The sequence below is a fragment of the Sander lucioperca genome, chromosome 1 (assembly GCF_008315115.2).
Source record: "Sander lucioperca isolate FBNREF2018 chromosome 1, SLUC_FBN_1.2, whole genome shotgun sequence".
Classification (NCBI taxonomy): Eukaryota; Metazoa; Chordata; class Actinopteri; order Perciformes; family Percidae; genus Sander; species Sander lucioperca.
In genome coordinates this window covers 37,536,432-37,556,270 of record NC_050173.1, presented here as the reverse complement: position 1 = coordinate 37,556,270, position 19,839 = coordinate 37,536,432, and the positions used below count along the sequence as shown (strand labels likewise).

Sequence of the window (19,839 nt, the reverse complement as noted above, 5' to 3'; positions counted from 1 at the left end):
AGACACTAAGTAGTACTACTTAATTATATATATTAGTCTTGTGTACACTGTTTACATGTTGACTCTGCTGCTGTTTATTACACCGCTGTCACTTTACCATGTCATTTTGTCTTGTATAGTTTTTTTTTTTTTATCCTATTCTTATTCTAGTTTATGTACATCTTATTGTTTATCTGTGCTACTTTCTTTACTGTATTTAGTATAGAATTTTTTTTTTTAAATAATTAATTTATTTCCGTTGTTTCTGTTGTTCTGCTGCAACAACTGAATTTCCCCTCTGGGGATCTAGCTTATGTTTTCTTATTTTTCACCAGACTATCAGCCCAATCAAAGAGGGTCTTATTTACTTAAATGTAGGATCCAAGTTCAGTGAGAATGCAACTCACAATAAATAATAACCCTTGTAGTCCACATTTTACGACTTGGTGGAATTCAAGTTGCTCAGCTAAAAGCAGAAATTCACAGAAACCACAATTCTTCCCCTTTCAAACCTCAGTGATTTATTTTGCAGGTGCAGAAATGGGGGATTCATATTCTAAAATGAAAAATGCCAACATATTCTGGTTATTAGGTACAGTATATATATATTATGTACAGCATAACTGTTGCCACATTTACCATTGTATTTCATGACCAGGGTCAGAGCCACATCAATTATACATAACAAAACACAAACAGATGCAGAAAGTGATATCTATTAAAATTGAAAAAAAAGATATATATATATATATACACAGTATATGGTTATACCTAAACTTGTAAAAGGTCTCTTATTGTGTTTTTTTATTGAATTATTCACGAGTTCAGATTTTAGGAATGTCGTGCAAGGCCTCACAGACGTCATAAAAATTTGAGCCAAGGCAAAATCTTTAGGCAAGCAAACATTTCACAATGAAGGATGGGCAAAAATTCTCCACATGATTAGCCATTTGGCACGCACCGTAACCAAACAGCTTGGGAGTCGATAAAGCCAATTTCAATCACAATATTTTCGCTGCACAGTTCACACAGCGTGATGCATGTTCTACAAGACTAATAATGTGCAGGTCATAAAAGTAAGCCTTGAATGGAGATGAGAATATAATTGTGTTAGATGATGAAGATTTTACTGCATTTTATAAACTAAGATTACACTAGTTTTTACAGTCCAAGCAGCCATTAAGCCCCACTTCTGTTTATAGTAAAATGGATCATGCACACAGGAACACAGGAATTATGCTTCAGTTAGTTCCAGTTTCTCACAGCTTTATTTGCTTTGCTTACTTTATGAAACCCATGTGCATATAAATCAACCAATGACAACAGATGTTTCACACTATAAATGATCTCTGTGTGCAACACACCTTCCTGGTGAATATTATGAACACTGTTAATATCACAGCTACAAATAAAACAATTATGATCACTGTTCCAAAGTGGGTTTCCTGTGCTTTTGTATGAAACAAACAATACACTGAAGGGTTTTTCAGATACTCTGTTATCGTAATGTTGCTATCACTTGTAAAGCATACAGTGTCACTGACATCAGGCAGCTTTCCCTTCAACTCATGGAGGATTGTAAGCCATTTACTGTCACAACAGTTAAAATAATTTCCACTAATATACATAAGATTGAGGTGCACTGATAAAGCAAGAAACAAAGAATGGTTTAAAGACGCAAAATGATTATTTCTTATGTCGATTTCTCTCAGAGGAGAGCAGCTCAAACTGCTGGGTATCACATCTAGACGGTTGTTAGATATGTTCAGCTGAGTTAACACCGGCATGCAGGGTAACGACAGATCAGAACTGGTCATGTTTATTTCACTGATGAACAAGGACTGAAGAGTCTTTTGCACACCTTCTAATGAGCCCACTTGCATTCCCATATGTGAATTTCTTGCAAGGTTCAGAGAAACCAAAGAGGTTTTTAAAAACGTGTTTGGTTGAAGCATTTTGATGTTGTTTTCTTTAAGATTGAGGTGTTTAAGAGTCCTTAACTGCCCAAAGACAACACAGGATGTGTTGAGATTTATTTGCGGTGCAGATTGGTCCATAGAGGCACAAGGTTGCACAGAATTGTCTTGTAGATTTAATGTTTCTATTTGCGTGAGCGCATTGAGAAATAGTGGAGAAATGTATACAAGTCCATTACTCTGCAGGTCGAGGTACTTTAAAGAGGGAAAGAAAAGCTGCCGACGGTATCCCGATTCATCATTTCTCACATTCCAGGTGATGTTTTGCAAACAGTTGTAACTGAAATTCAGAGTTTCTAAAGATAAGAGATGGTTGAAAGTCTCCAGTGGGAAAGACCTGAAGTGGTTGTAGCTCAGGTCAATATAAATCAGTGGCATCAGCCTCCAGTTGGAGTGAAGGTTATTTTTTCTAACGGTTTTCTCATTCATAATCTCATAATAAAGAGCATTGGCCTCTGATACCATTGTAGCCTCTGAATTTAAGGTGCCAACCAAATTATTCTGTAAATGAAGATACCTCAAACTGTTCATTTTGGGAACAATTGGGAAATAAAGAAGTTTGTTGTGACTTAAATCAAGAATTTCAAGCCTGTACAACTGGTCATCCTCACGCGTAACAAAGAACTCAACTGAGTTTCGACTCAGATTCAGATATTTAACTTGATGCAACTTAAAATCACAGATATGAGCGAGGTTATTTTTGGCCAAGTTTAGCGTCTCTAATTGGCTCAATGGTTCAAATGTGCCCTGTTCTATCACTGATATCTGATTGTCATCAATAGTAATGACCCTCAGACCTTCACTCTCTTTGAACAAGTTGTGTGAAAGTCTTGTTAAAGCATTACCAGTCATCTTCAGTTGATCAAGAGATGATTTGTTTCGAAGGTACAGTTCCACTGCATCATCACTCAAACCGTTCATTGATATGTCCAAACTCTTCAGTCTACTGATGGATTGGAGGGCTTTGCCATTACTGCCCACGTTGTTGTTCAGCACATTTCTGGACAAATTCAACTCCTCAAGTCGAGCCAAGTTTTCAAAAGCCCCCTCTGAGATGAGATCCAGCTGGTTGGAGCTCAGGTCCAGCTGTTCCAAGTATGGCAAAGCAAGTGTGTGCAACTGTCTGATGAAGTTATTGGACAGGTCGAGTCTTCTAAGCCTTACATCCAAATCCAGAGGGACAGAAAAGAGATTCTGGTTGTTCCAGGACTGCTCCTTGAAATGAAAGGAACATTCATCATAATCAAAGAGTAAACCATGGAAACCTAACCTAACAAGAACATCTAAAACAAAGGCAATTATATTATAAATCTTGAGCCTACCTTTGGCACATGATATGTCAGTCCAGTTATATAAAGGTCATGGCTGATTGACCAGAGTAGTAGGAGATTAGAGAACATATGTCTGACCATCCTCCCTCTGCTGCCGCTTCTGCTGCTGTTAAACTGTACCACTACTGCTGTCAGAGCTCATTTAATACACACACACACACCCTCTTATAGCCATGCTTCATAAAAAAAAAGGGAGAGAGAAAACAGCTGTGGACACCAGATAGGCATTGTGGATACTAAATTTAGACAATAAAGGCTTGACTACTGATATATCACTTTCTATTGAGAAAACATCTTGAATAAGGAACTTTTAAAATTTGGATATAAAAAGACAAATATGGTCATATATCTGCTTAATGTAACCAATTTTACAGATGTATACCTTCAAAATTAGTTATGAACAGAAATACCAACTGAGAATGTATTTGTACTAAGGCATATTATCCCATTTATAACAACTTTAATTTTATCATAAAGTATTTACACAGTTGATGAGTTTGTGTCAACCAGGAAAACACCCCCAGAGCGATATCAATTTATACCTTTGTTTGTTCCTGACATAGTCTTAGGAAAACGGAAACCATTCTGAAATAGACGAGAGGAACAATAAACAGACGGCGCGGAGGTGGAAGGTATAAAGAGACATGCTAAAATAGATAGATGAAAGGATGTGGTAGCACACATAAACAATGCTAGGGGACAGGCCCAGATGGACTAACTGAAAGATACACCACAATGATTTAAAGCGGTAGGATTTAAAAAGTAGTTGTGTTTAAAAAACTGACACATGAAATAGGCAGTCCATTTAAAAAGTTCCTTATGAGGTTAATGACAGTTTTCCTGCTGCTGTCACTTGGTCCTTTATCAGCATCCCCTGACACAGCTCAGTGTCAGTTTCCCACATCCTGCAGCAACAAACTGCATGGTTATCATCTTCATACTGTCTTGTTTCAGTTTAGCTGTATGACACCAAAAAAGGTCCCGTCTGCATCCATAGAGATGAGGGCATGGGGCCTGTATGGTATCACCATTTCTAGCTCATCGTCCTGATTCAGCTGCACTATGCCTGTAGCAGAGGATACATAGAAGACGGCATCAGAGGAGATACAAGATGGGTCACAAATGAAAGGAAAAACTGTCATAATGTCTCCTAGTGAGGCCAGCTTCAATGCTCCTTGGCATAGACTCTACAAGTCTCTGGAGCTGTACTGGAGGGATTAACGCCATTCTTACAAAATATATTCCCTCCTTTGGTGTTTTGAGAAAATGGTTTAGAGCAAGGGTGTCAAACTCATTTTCCCTGAGGGTCACACTGGAAAATGAAAATCACATCCAGTGCCAGACATGTAGAGTTTATTGACATGCTTTTATTGATAAAAGTGAAATATCGTTGACTGTATAAAAGAATTACGCTTTTTGGACGTGTTGCATTTTTCGTCATTTTTGTTGCTATTTTCGACTTTTATCGCATTTTTGTTGACATGAAGCCCTACAAAAGTCATCAAAAAAGGTCCTTAACCATCATAGAGTTTAGCAAATCCAGCAAAAAAAATAATTAAATTTTTAAAAGCAGCTACCACCCAGCTGACTCACAGCAACCTGTTTCACAGCCTGAATATGAAAACTCTGCTTCTGTGGGAATTTCTGAATCTCAAAATTCTGCCTTAAATGTCACGTAATTGCAGTTTGAAAAACAGTTTACTCTCTTTTTGGGTTTGGCGCACAACTAGATTAAATTTATTATGAACCTAAATCGATTAGTGATAAAACCTGCGAGGGGCCGGGTTTGGCCCACGGGCCTTGAGTTTGACACATGGTTTAAAGGCTGCTGAAGTTAAAGGAATAGTGCAACATTTTGGGAAGTACGCACAAATACGATTTCTTGCCCAGTGTTCGATGAGAAGATTGATACCACTCTCATGCCTGTAGTGTAAATATAAAGCTACAGCCAGCCAGTTAGCTTAGCTTAGCGTAGCACAAAGATGGGAAAAAGAGGGAAACAGCTAGCCTGGCGATGTGCCCAAAGTAACAAAATCCTCCTACCAGCACCATTGAAGCTCACAAAAGAAACATACAAGAACTCATTCATTAAGTCTACAAAAACCGAAGTGCAAATGGCCAGAAGAAGGTCTGAAAACCTCAAGGTGGTGATGAAACTCCAGGAAGTCACTACTCCCGGCCACAAAATAGTCTGACGTGGCACATAACAGCTGTACAACCACAATGTGTTGCTTTCACACCCCTGCTAAGCTAAGTTAACCATCTGCTTTATATTTACCGTAGACACAAGAGTGATATCAATCTTCTCATCTAACTCTTGGCAAAAAAGCAAATAAGCGTATTTTTCAAAATGTTGAACTATTTCTTTACAATGGAGGCCAGCTGCAGTATCGCCTCACTGACCTGCAGTGTAGCATGTATTGGCAGGAGTTTCATCGGGCATCTCTTGCAGGCAGCACAAGAGCTCTGTTGATGTCGTCCCTGTTCTAGTGGAACCCCAACTTCGAATGACATGACCCATAACTGTACTTGGGCTCGTGAACAAAACCTGTGTATTAAGCAGAACATTAGTGGAACAGTTGGAACAAATCAGATGTAATTTCAATTTAGTTATGCTTGAGTTACAGTGACACCATACTTGTCCAAACACCAAGTAATATCCATGTTCTTGGACAACAATTCTGTTTTCCTTTTGTGAAATTGTATTTCCCTGCTGCGCAGAAACTGTCCAAGGGATCACTGCTATATTTCCTATGGGAGAAGGCAAGATACACGTATTCAAAATAATGGCATACGGTGCGATGCTGAAGCCCAAGACTTGAATTTAGTTTTACCTCTTATGTCTGGTTGTTTGTTAGTGTTAGCTGTTAACTGCAGGAATGATGTTGGAGCTGGCAAGAGGAGGAAATAAACATAACACTTGAAGTTTATTAACTTAGCGTATACTGTTTATGGTCTCACTACCAGATTAGACCATAACTAATGCACACATTTTCTGTTCTCAGCTCCAACCCACCTCTGCAGCTGCCCTGTTCCCGTTTTACTCTCCTGGAAAATACCTTCAGAGAACTCTGAGCTTTTCGCAAAGTACTTTGCTTTATGTCCTAAGAGAAAACAAAGCATTAGGAGAAAAATTACTATTGCAGCACTATCTAAATACTCACTAATGGCATAAATCTCAGTAGTACAATGTCCAAGATGACTCCATCCTGCATAATCAGTGACATACCTCCCTTGTTTTAGACATCTTGGCCATTTTCCCATTGACTCCCTCAGAACGTGGCTGATTTAATTGTAGAATTATGTCCCCTTGGAGCTTGCGAAAATCACGTTCTAAAACACTGGCTCTGTGCACCAGGAAAAGACTAAGACAAAACATAAACGCTGTTAATGATAATAAAGCATTGTAAAGCATTGTGAGACTAGTGAGACATACTGGATGTCTTCAAGTTACTCAAACGTGTGAGATCACACATCAGTTAACTCCGGAAACCTAAATGTTCAGTTTCTAAATTAGTTTCTAAATGAGGAACTATCTTCTCTCTGCCTCTCAAGATGGAACTCATTTACATTGTATGAAGATTACAGCCAAATTTACAGTGCATTGTGAAACTTGCAGTCAAAGTAAAAGCCACATTTTAATAAAGCCTCAAGGCCTCATTCAAAGAACATCATTTGTTCTTGTCAATACTCGTGCCAGCAGAGTCCAGCATAAAAGAGATGTTTTTGACCTTTTAAATCAATACCACCCGCCATACAAACACAAGAGACAGACAAATGCATTTAGACAGAAAATGAAACATTTTAATCCATCAATCAACTCCATTTACAAAAGTATATCCCTTTTTATATACAATATGTACAGAGATGTATAAACAACTATCATTTTTCCACATGGATTCATTCATACGGCAACTAAACAATAGCACTGTAACAAAACATATCACTGATATTCTGCAGGGATGCTGTAGTGCAAATGTGTGCAAAATATATAGTGCTGTTGCTCTGTGAATACCTTATAACTCCAGTTTTAATAGATTAGTCTCAGCTTTGCATAGATACCTTTATACTTGCTATGAACATGTATATGAACTTTTTAATTATTTGTATAACCCTGGGGCATATGGAGCTTTAAACCCCTTGTTAAACCACTTACTTATTTTTTTTTAAGATTATTTTTTGGGGCTTTTCTGCCTTTAATTTTTGACAGGACAGCTAGGTGAGAAAGGGGAGAGAGAGGGGGAAGACATGCAGGAAATCGTCACAGGTCGGATTCGAACCCTGGACCTCTGCGTCGAGGCATAAACCTCTCAGTATATGTGCGCCTGCTCTACCACCGAGCCAATCCAGCCACAAAACCACTTACTTATATCTGTTAATATAATTAAACTAATTAAAATGACCAAGTATACAAACTGCAGATAAAACATAGCTGGTGTTTTTGGAGATACAAGATTATCATTCAACAGCACTTAAAAAATATGTAAATATTAAGTATATGTCAGCTCAGTGTCCTTCCTTGTTATAAAGAGAGATGCCGTCTGTGTTGACACGAAATGGTGACTATAAATAGAAACGTTTGTTTGATGAGGCTCATCAAGGCTGATCTCTTTGCACAGAATCAATGTGAGGGGGAAGCGTAACAGTTTATATTGTCTTTTTCTTAATACACAACTGTGAAAGTGAACAAAAGTCACCCAACGGCTTCCCCATCTTTAACAACCCGGGAGGATTTTAGTTTCCTCTAAACAGGTGCGAGACGGGGGGGGCTGGTGGTTGTGTAATTATCAGTTCTGCCCAGCAGATGGAGCCTCTCCAAGTCTGACACTTCCCAGGAAGGTGGTGTGGTTGGTCATGCTGATGAGCGTGTCCTCATACACTATGCGTATGGAGATCCTCTGGCCGGCACGGAGCAGGCTCACCCCAGCCGTGTAGCAGGTGTTGAACTTGCGCTGGCCTGTCTCGATGCTGCAGGTGCAGCGGAGGAACGGGTTGGAGTCCACCATCACCTCATAGCTGGCAATGTCGGTGAAGTTGAGGTAGTACACCTGGCGGAGACATACAAATTCACAGGAGACTGAGAGGGGTAGTCAAAACAAATACATGTGATATTTAAGAGCTTATTTAAAGCTGGAACAGCTGGAATATCAGAGTAGCAAACAAGGCTTTGAGTTATAGATGTTCACATTTAACCACAGGGAGAGGGAAAAGAAATACGTCTCATAATATAACTCAAACATTTATGGAAAAGCAAAGCACGTGTTTTTATTTTTTAAGCTTAGCTACAGACAACTGCCAGTTCTTTTGACTCTAAGCTGTAAATTATAAGAGTTACGTCAAGGACCGTACTCACTTCTACCTGACTATATATGAAGTAGACACCGTCCAGCAGCACCTCCAGCTCTCCGGAGCGAGAGTGCATTTTAAACACGCGGTGATGGATGGACACCATCTTCCAGTTCCTAAGGATGCCTTCAGACAGATCTAAACATGTCACAACAAACAAACAAGAGGCAAACAGTCAACATAAACAGCTTGCAGCAGTGTTTAACTCCAACCAGAGCTCCGCACTGACGGAAATTACAAACCTGCTAATGATGCGTATACGCTCCTTTTAGACTGACAAAGTGATGCAGGACAAACTAAATCTGCTAGCATGCAAGGCTTCTGCTCTTGACCCGACTTAACACGGGTCTGACTTATAACATAAGCCTATATACTAAGCCTGTAATAGTTATAGGATCACTTTAGGGTTACTATAATCTTAAATAATCATATAGTGAATATTGGTAGCAACATCTAGCCCTCTAAACCATGAAATCTTTTATTTATTCTGGTGTAAGTCTGTGTATAGTGGAGCAGTTGCAGAGCCAGGCCTTTAACAAAGGACGCTGACATGTTTATTGGTTCGTGTCAAAGAGGCGCAACTACAACAGAGAACAGACAGAAGACCCACCTTCTCTCACTTGGATGGTTGTCTCCTGCCCTTGCAAATGAACCACTGCAGGCTGAAAAGCAAAATAACAAGATCTCTAGTGACTAATCTGGATACACAGCAAAACAAGAGAACAGCTGTTTCATCAGGGATCGTGTGTGTGGGGTAAACTTTAATTTCAACAGCTGACATACTCTACCTGGAATTCTTTTGTTTTCGTCTTATCGATAACCCCTGCAAGAAGAAGAGAGAAAGAGAGAGCGAGACACAAGATAAATTTCTGGCCTTCGACACCGCTGGGGAACAAAGAAGACGATGATGATTCAAACAAAAACAAACACTGACATAGTTTAAGGAACGATCACTGCTCTCCCACACTGTGTTTGACATCCTGCATCAGAAACTCTCACAGTGAAGGCAATGAGTTCATCGATTTTGACAACTTGAGCCCCCTTCTAGTGTGGGAACTTGTCTACATGCGGGAAAATACTGTAATCTAAGAACAAATCTCTTTCCAGTTTTCCAGTCCTCTGGCCGGAGTCTTGGCTACCTCAGCGCGTCGTCGCGCCATTTCTAAGTTTTAATACCTGCTGGACCTTGAGTGCCCGGAGGTCCCTGTGGCCCGGGGGGTCCAGGGGGTCCTGCGGGCCCCACAGCGTTGCTTCCTGGAATACCGGGGATTCCAGGGATGCCCGGTGGCCCCTGTGGGCCCGGGGGACCAGGGGGGCCCGGCACAGACCTTTTTTTCCCTGTTAAGAGACAAAGCAAAATGGTTTGCAAATTAAAAACTCACTGTCAAGTTTAAATTTATTTATATACCCTGAAATTACTTCTTTGCTTCCAAGGGCAATACTTGAATTTACAGTCTGTACAGATGATGTACAAATTCTGATATAAAGAAAGGCAAGAGGCAGGAATAATGTGCCCGGCGGACAGAATCTAATATTGAATCACTTTAAGCCAACACGGTTATTGGATTTTGGACGACATCTCAAGGATACTTCTAATAGTAGGCAGCAGGTAGCAGTTTAATCAATGACCAAGATCCCAGAAATGTAGGCTGAGTTATGTATTACCTTTTTTCTTCTCTTTCCTTCTCTCCCTTCCAGTCGATTCTGTAAGAAACAAAAACAGTGTGATTAATCTTGAAATGGTCTCCCGAACAATTATCATCTCGGGTAACATCTCCAGTATCCAGCTCATTCCGTGTAGGTATCCTAAACGGGCTAAAATAACAGATTCAGATGTTCGGCACTGGGCACTGGAGTGGAGGTATGTCAGTCTGTGGTATCTTCTAGTGTAGTAATTTGTAAGTGTGGTTTCACCTCCTCTGTATGAACAAGTGCCTTAAGCATTCACAGGCAGTGGAACTGGAGAAGATCATTAGAGAGATACTTTATCCTGCCAAAATCCTTTTCTTTGAATTAAGCCCAGATGGAGAATGCAGATGAAAGTGTGTGTCCATGAGTGTGTCTCCCCGCTACAACCATGTGTATGTGTGTGTGTGCGCGTGGATGTTGGTGAGGCATCAATGTCAGTGCTTGAAAGACAAAATGCACTTAGCGTGCATCTGTGTGTGTGTGTGTGCTCTGTGTGCAGCTGAAGAATCCTTTTCAAAAAGCCGTCTCGCTGCTCTTGTGTTTACCATGTCATTACAACTACAAAGGCCATTTAACCTTAAAACCTCACAGTTTGAGTCCCCCTCAAACATATGGCCAGTGTTTCTCCTCTGGCTAAATGACTGGATGCATCCGCATAGATTTCTCTTAACGAGCAGCCCTATCTGGAATCTGGTGCCCGTTAGGAGTGCCCATACATGTGCAAACACAGGACACACACACACACACACACACGTGCAAACACAGGAGACGCACACACACACACACACACACATCTAAGGCTGAGATTACAAAAGCCTTTGTCTGTGCGCTGGGAGCAGAGGAGAGTCCTGGGAATGATTAGTGTTTAGAGGCTCGGGACTTTACTGATTTATGTAGAAAGTCTCAAAGGTGAGTTTTTTCTTGTAATTTAAACACAATCACTAAACTTCCCCCCCAAGTATTCAGTGTCACGCCACAGACATTGGAATGCCTTGTGATCATGCTGCACTTGTTGCACTCAGACGTGAAACTTCAAAGGCTCTGCATTTTTATTTTTATTTGCATAGCTCACATTCTAAACAAAAAAAACTACAAAAGCTAATTCAGACATATTGGCCATATGGTTTTCTGCGAAGCTATTAATTACAATAAATCAATTCAGTGGAATTCATGAAAGCCATCAATGTCTCAGATGATAAACTCTTTCAGAAAAAAAACCAACTGGTTCCTTAAAATGACTGCATGTACTACAAAGTGATTTGGTTTTTTGGTCTTATTTTCTGATGGTTCAGACCTGACCGATAACAGTTTTAAAAGATATTCCGGGGGACCCGATATTATTTCGAGACAGGGGAAATCAACGCAGGCTTCGCTGTCTGTTTTAAATTGGTGAAACCCTCCCAAACTCATTGTTGTCTTTGCTTGCTATCCAAGTAATAATCAATCCCATTCCATTTAATCTCTTGCTGTATAAACTCTGCAACATTATGTGGAGGAGCTGCTTTGTTAAGTAAGCACAAAGCAGTAAAAAAAATCAATTCCACGTGAGAAACCATTAACAAACTGTTCTGAAAATGTAAGAGCTTTAAGCCCACCAACACTGTACCAAACAAACAAACAAGAGTTACAGAAACGATTGCTCAACAGATGACAAGGCCTTTGCCAAGTTCATATCCAGAAAATAGACTGATGCAGGTGCACTAGAGAGCAATGGTTTGTGCTTACTGTTTGTCATTAAGGGTACTGAATTTGGAGTTTGAGCCTGACAAATACAGAAGGGTGAAGTGGGAGTATACAACTTCTGTGTCAATGTGTAAGGGTAAAAGAAACAGCATTAGTAAATGATGATAAATCCAAACAAACATACCTGTTTCTGGCTGCTTGCCGGGACTTCTTTTCGCTCGCTGAGTAATGCCCCTGTTATCCTCTGTGGCATGGAAATCGCTATTTCTGTGCAGTAACTTCTCCTGGTGAAAAAATAAAAATAAATAAATAAATAAATAAATAAATAAATAATAATAATAATAATAATAATAATAATAATAATAATAATAATAATAATAATAATAAGTATGAAAAATTTAAGAGGGTCACTTGCTTTATACACTGAAACTCTCCTCAGAATATGAACACCAGCCAAGACCACCTAATATTAATTCCGTGAAGCAAACAAAAGGAATGAGTGATACAAGTTTCTTGAGAGCGAAACCCATGTCACAAGTGGCCTTTTTCTATTCTTGAGGTATAATGTTTGCACAGAGGCAACTTGGGGCATTTGAAAAAGATGCGAGACACTGTCAGCCAGCGAATTCATTTGTGGCCAAGTCATTGTCTGTCCCATTGGGGCTGTAACCCATCCTGTAACCCAAGTCACTTTTGTCTGTGTTTCTGCCGTTTGAGACAGTCACCTGGACACGGCTGCTCTAAAATTCACCTTTTTATACAAAAGGAGGACATGAATTGTGGTTAATCTGAGAGCAATACCCATTCATATGGCACCTGGTTCCAGCCCTATTCAGAGGTAGTATGAATAAACTAAAAAAAGAAAGAAAGGATCTGATGTAGCTGGTCTGAGCTCATCCCTAAAAACAGGAAAAAGCTATGCTACAGTGGTCGGGTGTTCCCATGGGCGAGTGAGTGGCGGGACAAACCGCAAGCCTGTGTTCTTATGTGACCGGTTCTGGTCGACCTACATTCACATGAACTCTGTAGGACGTGCTGACCTGACTGTAGCACGCTCGAGACATGACCGGCTCTGACAACAAAAATGTTTCGTGCTAAGGATTCCGAGTTTAAAACACAGTTTGTTTTAAAGTCGCTTTTTGTTAGAACAGCCAGTTTGTGATCACATCTTTGGAGGATTCCCAGACTCCCAGAGTCTTCAGACAAAGAATCTCGGCATTGGAAACACAACAAGACCACCCAAAGCCTTCTTTTGGTCGAGTCGCGCAATGTACGAGATTGCTTTCGGACACACTTTTGGAGTGTCAGCCTAAATAATGGTAAGAGTGTGAGCATAAAGGCTCTCAATGGCTGAGGACAGATGGCCAGACAACTTGTATTTTGTGCTGGACGTCTGCTTAGAGGTTGGATAACTTAACATCTCCAAAGCAGTGACACATGCAGCCCCTTAGCATGGATCAAAAGATAATAAAGAATGATGTATCATTTATTCTTACTGCTGGGAATGAATCAGACAAGCTTACTGACAGACACTTCGACCTCTCTTTTTCCATAGGGGCCTACCCCAGTTGGGTACAAGATGACATACTCCATGTTTCCAGCTGTGACGCTCAAGTAAACATAGTTGTTAAACCCCGACGGCGAGAAATCTCCCTCTCTGGAAAGCAGCGTGAACTCCCACTGCCTCTTTGTGTGGTTTTCCAGCAGAGCCACTGAAAGACCATAAGAAGACAGACAAGAAAAGTTATGTTTCGAATGTCTTCTATACCTCATCTCAGATGTGGGAACCCTCTCCTGTGGTGAGGGATGAGCTGTATCATGTAAAACACCCCTGCTGGCTGTGTTGGGCAAGCTCAAAGTAGTTAAAGTCTACATCCCTGACCAGCTGCCAACCATGTCTGACCTTATAAGCACGGGAATTCCAGCCTGATGGAGGAGTATGTGTTGGAATGGTTTATCGGCACACAGACCTCCAGATGTTCCCGCGAGCAGCGACGTTTGCTGTTCATTTGGTGCGCAGGTGTCTCCACATCTCCTCTCCAGCTGTTGGCATATAGGAGGCTTTTACCTCTCAAAGGATCCTGGGTGTATGTTCAGGCATATGGCATTACACTTTCGTCTTCTGACAGCCAAACATGGTTCAACAGCCAATTTCTGGCCCGGGATTAAGCTCCGGTAGAACGACAAAAAACAAACAAGCAATCTGCTAGGCTACTACAAAAACTGGTGCGTCTGTTGTCGCAGATGAAGGGAACAAAGTGATAAAAAAAGAAAAAAGGAAAAAAAAAAAAGTTGTTCCATTATACGACTATGAGAAATGGTTTTGTGCCCTTGTTTGCTTCATTTCACTTCATTACAACATTTACAGCCTTCAAAGGCACGAAGAGTTACAGTAAATCAGGATGACAACGTGTTGGTATGTATGCCAAGTGCCAACTATTGAGTAAACCATTCTTTTTTAGCACAAGGGAAAAAATGCTATTAATTAGAGGGCTTTCAAATCTTCAAAGCGTGGGGGGGTGCTGTTGCGCGCAAAGGACGCAGTTCCCCGTTGTTTCGTGAGGATATGACTAAAATTCAGTCACCCCGGGGATGTGCGATTTAGTGATCACAAGACTTTTTTTTTGCCCCATTAACACTTACTATTACGACGACTTTTATCTCTCTACCCACTATTTCTGCACATATACCACAGAAATTCCCCGACATTCATAACTTTTCAAGCTGTTTATGAAAATGAAAGTCTACTGTACAGCTCGAGTGTTTTTTCTGGCATTCTGGTTGCAGCAACGCCTCTACATCTCAGACTAGCAGCGAAAATTAGTCACTAAATTGCGGTTGAGAATGTGAAGTTACAAAGTTGAGGAGGTGAAACACAGGGCTGGTGGCTGTGGGTGCCAGATGCAGATTAGATGCTCATCACAGCTGTACAGGCATTACTAACTTTAATGGCATGCACACTGCTGAGAACAGCGTGTTTTCTTCTTAAATATCGGACAGAAAGAAGTGTCCTTACCTCAGCCAATACCTGACACTGCTCTCTGGAAGGCCATGTGTTTTAAACCATAACTTGGGTAATTTAATAACAGCGTTCATAGATTATCATCTAAAAACGCTGTGGAGCTCAACCTAAGGGAAATGTTGCTTGTCAGCAGCCAATCACATTTGAGATTGTTGCAACACTGCTGGCAAAGGGACTTCTTGCTGAATGCCGTGAATGCTTTGAGAATTTATTATTTTGGTAGATGTTTGTGACTCGGGACTTAATCTTTACTGGGCGTCTACGCCATCTGTCTGTCAAGACAATTCAGTCTTGTATGGAAAAGTTTGCAGCCTCATATCTCTGATGTTTCGACCTCCTCTGCCATGTGCTTTTATGACACTTGTGTCCACGCTGATTAATTCCCGATATGGAGGCTCGCTCCATCTGTACATATGATACTGCTGTTTTAACTAATCATGCACTGGTCACAATTAAAGTAGATGTGGGTGACAGCCCACCCCCATGCTGCTGAGGACTTTTTGTCCCATCAAACTGACTTTTTTAATAGCCGTTAACTAGACTCCAGATGTTTCAGCATCTGTTCTCTGTGAGACTTTGAAGGCATACATCAGAGGAGAAAATTATTTCATATAATGGTTATAAGAAAAAATGTTAGGCTGAAGAATAAAACGCTATCTGAGCTAACACTATTAAATGTTCCATGGGTTGACGTTTATGACACGTCCTTACTGAGGTCTGGTGAATGAGGGTCAGGGTGGCTGTGAGTGACACTTGCTCCTATTTGGTAATGCCCTACGTCGCACTTGCGCTTCAAAACCTACCACACACACACACACACCTGGGAGGGGCTTTTTACTGTTGGGAACTGCTCAGATCTGCTGGACAGCTGGAGTTTACTGCCTTGCTCAAGGGCATCCCAACTGTGACTGTTAAGGTGAAGACTGTTTGTTCACTCCCTGGGCCCAGATCATAAATGACCTGATCATCTGCTCTCATTAGGAAGCAACAAGTTGAATCTGAAAGAGTGTGAGATGTTAAGTGGTACTTTATTTTTAAGTGCATGCCAGAAATGAGTGCATTTCTCCAACAACGATATTAACTAAATGCTTCCATTGTTCCTTTTCCTGCTTTTATTTGATATTTTCCTGTTACAGAGTACATTTGCAAGGGAAATCTCTTAAGATCTATAAACCTTTCAACAATATTGTTTCTATTTTTGTACATCTGAGGAAAGAGATAAAATAAAATGTTATAGACATCCTGACAGATATAAAAAGGCTCAGATTGTGTTGTATTGTTACAAATTTGGTTTGATAGCATTTGCTGTTCTGCCTTATTTTCTTTCTTTGCCTTTGATCACTCATAGACCAAGACTGATCAGACACTTACTTTTGACTGGTACTGTATATAGCCCAGATCCTTATCTGGGAGTCATAGCCATGATCACTTTCTTCAGATCAGTTGTTATACATTTTCAGTACAAAATGCCTTCATTAGGTCAACTTGACTTTTTTTTCAGTGAAAGACTTTGAAAAACAAGTGATGAGTGGTAGCTGAAGTACAAGGCCACAAAAATGGGTTTAATTTAAATGTGATCAAAATGTGACGAAAACTAGATTTGCTGCCAGAATAAACACAGGACTGTTTTATTTTCCTGAATCAAACTTAAGCATTAAAACACTTTAACCCAAAGCGAAGAAAACCCCCTTGCTTCTCTCCACAAGCACTATACATCTTAAAACTCATGTCAGTGTCATTTTCAATTTTTTTTCCCAAGTTAAAAGAATCTTATCCTCCTTAATACCACAATCTCAACTGAGCAATAGTTCTCTTTTCATTCTGCCTGACTCGAGAAGCCTCTAAACAAAAGAATTCTGCCAAATGATTGATGTTCGACACTGACCAGCAGAGTTGTATGCACTAAATTTGGTGTGCAAAGCTGTTATTACATGTAGCCACGCCACTTATCTTTTTTTAAATACAGCTTGCCCACAAAGTGGACTAAGTCCATCTGCACTGAGGTTCAAAAATTGATACACTGGTACTAGGTTACATGATGACAAACAATAATACACTTCATGTCTGCTAAGTATGTATATGTGGTGTGTATGTTTGTTCCCATACCTGGTTGTTTTTGCTTTGTTTTTCTTAAGACTTTAAATGTTCTGTTACACTTGTCTGTATACCTGCACATCAAACTGCACTGATGCTGCTGAAGTGCCTTTGATGAAGACTTGTGTGAAAAATCCAATAAACATTTTTTTGCTCTACAGAAGAGATTCTTCAAAGGAAATGCCTGAAAAGCTAACAAGTGCGGCCGCTGCGTCCAAATGCCACATGCTCCTGTTTCTCCAACTATGTAAACTGTGGGATGTGTAATCAGAGTTGTTTAATGCAGACATCTGGCAAGGACAGCATCACAGCGCTGTTAAATATTTACAGCTGGGCCACAGTCTTTCACCTCATGAAGCGTCACCATCTGGGTTGAATACCAGGCCCATCTCACTCTGCTTTAACTGGGAAAACCAAACTAAAATAAGCTTAGCAAAGGACACACTGACTGGCTGAGCTTTCCACTTGTGAGAGGAAAATGCTACAGAGCAAAACACCAATACCAGTAATTGGTCTCTATAATCTGCTCATGAATGACTCCATCCTTTGGGTGACTTATCACGTTGACAGTTCTGCACAACTAAAGTCCAGCCAAAGCCCCCCACACAGAGGATCATTTTCACTGCAAAAAAGGTTACACAACTGGCAGTGACATGAGAGCTAATTGAGCAAGCAATGCAAAGTTAAGACCTACGATTGGTCCCTTTGTACTGATGAAATTAAGGAGTGTGTGGTGGTGATGGGAGGGGGGGGGGGGGCAGCTGTTGCTAAAGCCACAGACAACACAATGAGCATATGAACATTCAATCAGCCCATTGGCAGAAAAGAAAACACATGTGAGACGAGGCTGGCTCAGCTCCAAGTACCAACTGGCCCATCTAAGTCCTGATGAATTTACATCAGCCCTTGGGCTTTGCACCTGCTAGTGATCCAGTTCATTTTCCGTCCACCTGCTCCAGCACACTGACTGACCCTCTCTGTGAATCCAGCTGGGCAGGCTGCCTAAGTTTTGAGCGTCAACCTCGATCTGTTCATGGGGAGCTCTGGAAACAAGAAAAATTGGACTAAATGTGGGTTGATTAAGAAAAAAATAAAGCCATTTCTAAAGTAAATGAGTTAACTGTGGGGTTTTTTTTATTTAGCAGTTTCCTGATTTATGATGACAGCATTTGCACCATACCTCTCTAACTTCCTTGATATGACTCCCTGGATCCGTTTACCTGAATAGGCATTCAGTCGTTGGCCAGGTGACAGACTTTAAAGCTAATACCTTTGTGCATCTTTGTCCAAGTGGCTGAATCACGCACACGGGAGCGCTGATTCAAAACATATTTGTCTGGAAACAGAGCTGGCAAAACTTCGTGACAGGCTACTGTAAAATAAGTTGCCCCGAAACATGCCATAACAGAGCAGAGACACAAAACCTGACACCATGATACGGGAACAGGAGGACTGAACGGAGGTGAATGAACACGAACAGCCTCCGTGTGAGGAATGAAAACAATGTCGCCATGAATGAGCTGCTGTGGCTCTTCATTTAGTTTTTTTACACACTTATTTACACACTTTGCATGTATGTATTTGTATGTGTTTACCTCATGACCCTCTGCGCCGCGGCTGCTGCCGGAGTCCAGTCGCGGGAGTCCGGGCGAGAGCACCGTCGCCGGGTCAGCCAGGTCACTCCCCGCAAGTGTCAACATTGTATCCCGCTTCTGGTGGATAATTTCCCTTTTGACTTCGGACCGTAGGTCCAAATAGCAGACGAGGGTGACAGCGTGTAGCGACAGCGACAGCAGGAATAATCCCAGGAAGACAACACTGCTGCTCCGACTCCTGCACTTCTTGTTGCACGTGCAGGGAGCTGCTCTGGGCATCACTTTGTCCGGGAAATCCTCCGCGGATGAACCATCGCATGCCATTATCGGACAGAGCGCGAGTCAGATGCTCTTTATCTCGGCATAATCGGCTCGTTTGTCTCGCGCGGACCGCGGCTATTCATTAACGTGGAGACTCATAGGTGCAGCTGCAGCAGGTCGGTGCAAACTTCTTCGAGTATCTGTAGTAACAATGGAATCCCGCCCACCTCTTCTGTGATTGGTCGAGGACAATTACGAACCCAGATTATCCGGGCCAGAGGTTGGAAGAGGTTGGGGGCTGGATCTGGATGCACCAGGTGAAGTAGTTGAGCGACACCTAATGGACAAAGTGAACAGCTGCAGCGCCTGTGAGATGATATGATGGCGTGAGAATATTCCCCTCTTTAGGCCTATATCTGTTTGGGTTGCGTGATAATTACTCAGCACTTTGAGACAGGAAAACACATTTGGTGATTACTTTGCTGTTGTGTGAATGGGAAGAGGTGGTCACTGATGTAATGCATTGTTTATGCATGTGTTTTATGTGTTTTAGGTTTTGGACATGCTGTTTTTCATGGGTGTACATTGTTTAGCACTTTGTTTTGTTATGTGGGTGGCACATGAGCAGTGATGACACATGGCGTGGTGGTCCTATGTGAAGAATTGATTCAGAAACCAGGTAAATAATGTCCAGTGTTGTTATTGAAAAAGACCGAGCGGTTGATGATTTCATCATATCATCAAAGAGTGGTAAAGCATTGCAAATTATATTCTTAAACAGTCTACACATTATACAATTATATGTAAATGCATCTGGACCCTGTCAGGCTCAACAGTATGATAGCGGGCCTGGAAGAGAGTCC

General features: G+C 41.1%; 3 protein-coding genes across 6 annotated transcripts; all 3 read right to left on the bottom strand.

Annotated features, from left to right (window-relative positions):
* Positions 1 to 563: 563 nt before the first annotated feature.
* LOC116064444 (transforming growth factor beta activator LRRC32-like) lies at positions 564 to 3,430 on the bottom strand. 2 transcript variants are annotated; one of them, XM_031319673.2, is made up of 2 exons: positions 3,278 to 3,430; positions 564 to 3,170 (listed from the first exon to the last, which is right to left on the bottom strand). In XM_031319673.2, the coding sequence occupies exons 1-2, from the start codon at positions 3,365 to 3,367 to the stop codon at positions 1,311 to 1,313; spliced, it is 1,950 nt and encodes a 649-aa protein (XP_031175533.1). In that variant the 5' UTR covers positions 3,368 to 3,430; the 3' UTR covers positions 564 to 1,310. The 2 variants fall into 2 exon arrangements, with proteins under 2 accessions (XP_031175533.1, XP_031175534.1); XM_031319674.2 differs by having other exon boundaries at positions 564 to 3,164.
* Positions 3,431 to 3,601: 171 nt separating this feature from the next.
* Positions 3,602 to 6,797, bottom strand: LOC116064445 (tumor necrosis factor ligand superfamily member 13B-like). Of its 2 annotated transcripts, XM_031319676.2 has the most exons (6): positions 6,516 to 6,796; positions 6,303 to 6,390; positions 6,121 to 6,177; positions 5,925 to 6,037; positions 5,690 to 5,834; positions 3,602 to 4,352 (listed from the first exon to the last, which is right to left on the bottom strand). In XM_031319676.2, exons 1-6 carry the CDS (start codon positions 6,699 to 6,701, stop codon positions 4,237 to 4,239), a joined length of 705 nt encoding a protein of 234 aa, XP_031175536.1. In that variant the 5' UTR covers positions 6,702 to 6,796; the 3' UTR covers positions 3,602 to 4,236. The 2 variants fall into 2 exon arrangements, with proteins under 2 accessions (XP_031175536.1, XP_031175535.1); XM_031319675.2 differs by having other exon boundaries at positions 5,690 to 6,037; positions 6,516 to 6,797.
* Positions 6,798 to 7,645: 848 nt separating this feature from the next.
* On the bottom strand, positions 7,646 to 19,234 carry eda (ectodysplasin A). 2 transcript variants are annotated; one of them, XM_031319688.2, is made up of 8 exons: positions 18,716 to 19,234; positions 12,189 to 12,288; positions 10,298 to 10,336; positions 9,809 to 9,970; positions 9,421 to 9,455; positions 9,243 to 9,294; positions 8,640 to 8,770; positions 7,646 to 8,334 (listed from the first exon to the last, which is right to left on the bottom strand). In XM_031319688.2, the coding sequence occupies exons 1-8, from the start codon at positions 19,037 to 19,039 to the stop codon at positions 8,074 to 8,076; spliced, it is 1,104 nt and encodes a 367-aa protein (XP_031175548.1). In that variant the 5' UTR covers positions 19,040 to 19,234; the 3' UTR covers positions 7,646 to 8,073. The 2 variants fall into 2 exon arrangements, with proteins under 2 accessions (XP_031175548.1, XP_031175549.1); XM_031319689.2 differs by having other exon boundaries at positions 8,646 to 8,770.
* Between the last annotated feature and the right edge of the window lie 605 nt (positions 19,235 to 19,839).

Coding starts and splice junctions, on each gene's coding strand:
- LOC116064444 (XM_031319673.2), bottom strand. CDS start 3,367: ATGGTCAGACATATGTTCTCTAATCTCCTACTACTCTGGTCAATCAGC. Junction 3,171..3,277: donor TGACATATCATGTGCCAAAG/GTAGGCTCAAGA, acceptor TTTCATTTCAAG/GAGCAGTCCTGGAACAACCA.
- LOC116064445 (XM_031319675.2), bottom strand. CDS start 6,701: ATGCTTTACAATGCTTTATTATCATTAACAGCGTTTATGTTTTGTCTT. Junction 6,391..6,515: donor AGATGTCTAAAACAAGGGAG/GTATGTCACTGA, acceptor GTTTTCTCTTAG/GACATAAAGCAAAGTACTTT. Junction 4,353..5,689: donor CAATACATGCTACACTGCAG/GTCAGTGAGGCG, acceptor CCTCTGCTACAG/GCATAGTGCAGCTGAATCAG.
- eda (XM_031319688.2), bottom strand. CDS start 19,039: ATGGCATGCGATGGTTCATCCGCGGAGGATTTCCCGGACAAAGTGATG. Junction 9,971..10,297: donor AAGGAAAGAGAAGAAAAAAG/GTAATACATAAC, acceptor GTCTCTTAACAG/GGAAAAAAAGGTCTGTGCCG. Junction 9,295..9,420: donor CGAAAACAAAAGAATTCCAG/GTAGAGTATGTC, acceptor TTTGCTTTTCAG/CCTGCAGTGGTTCATTTGCA.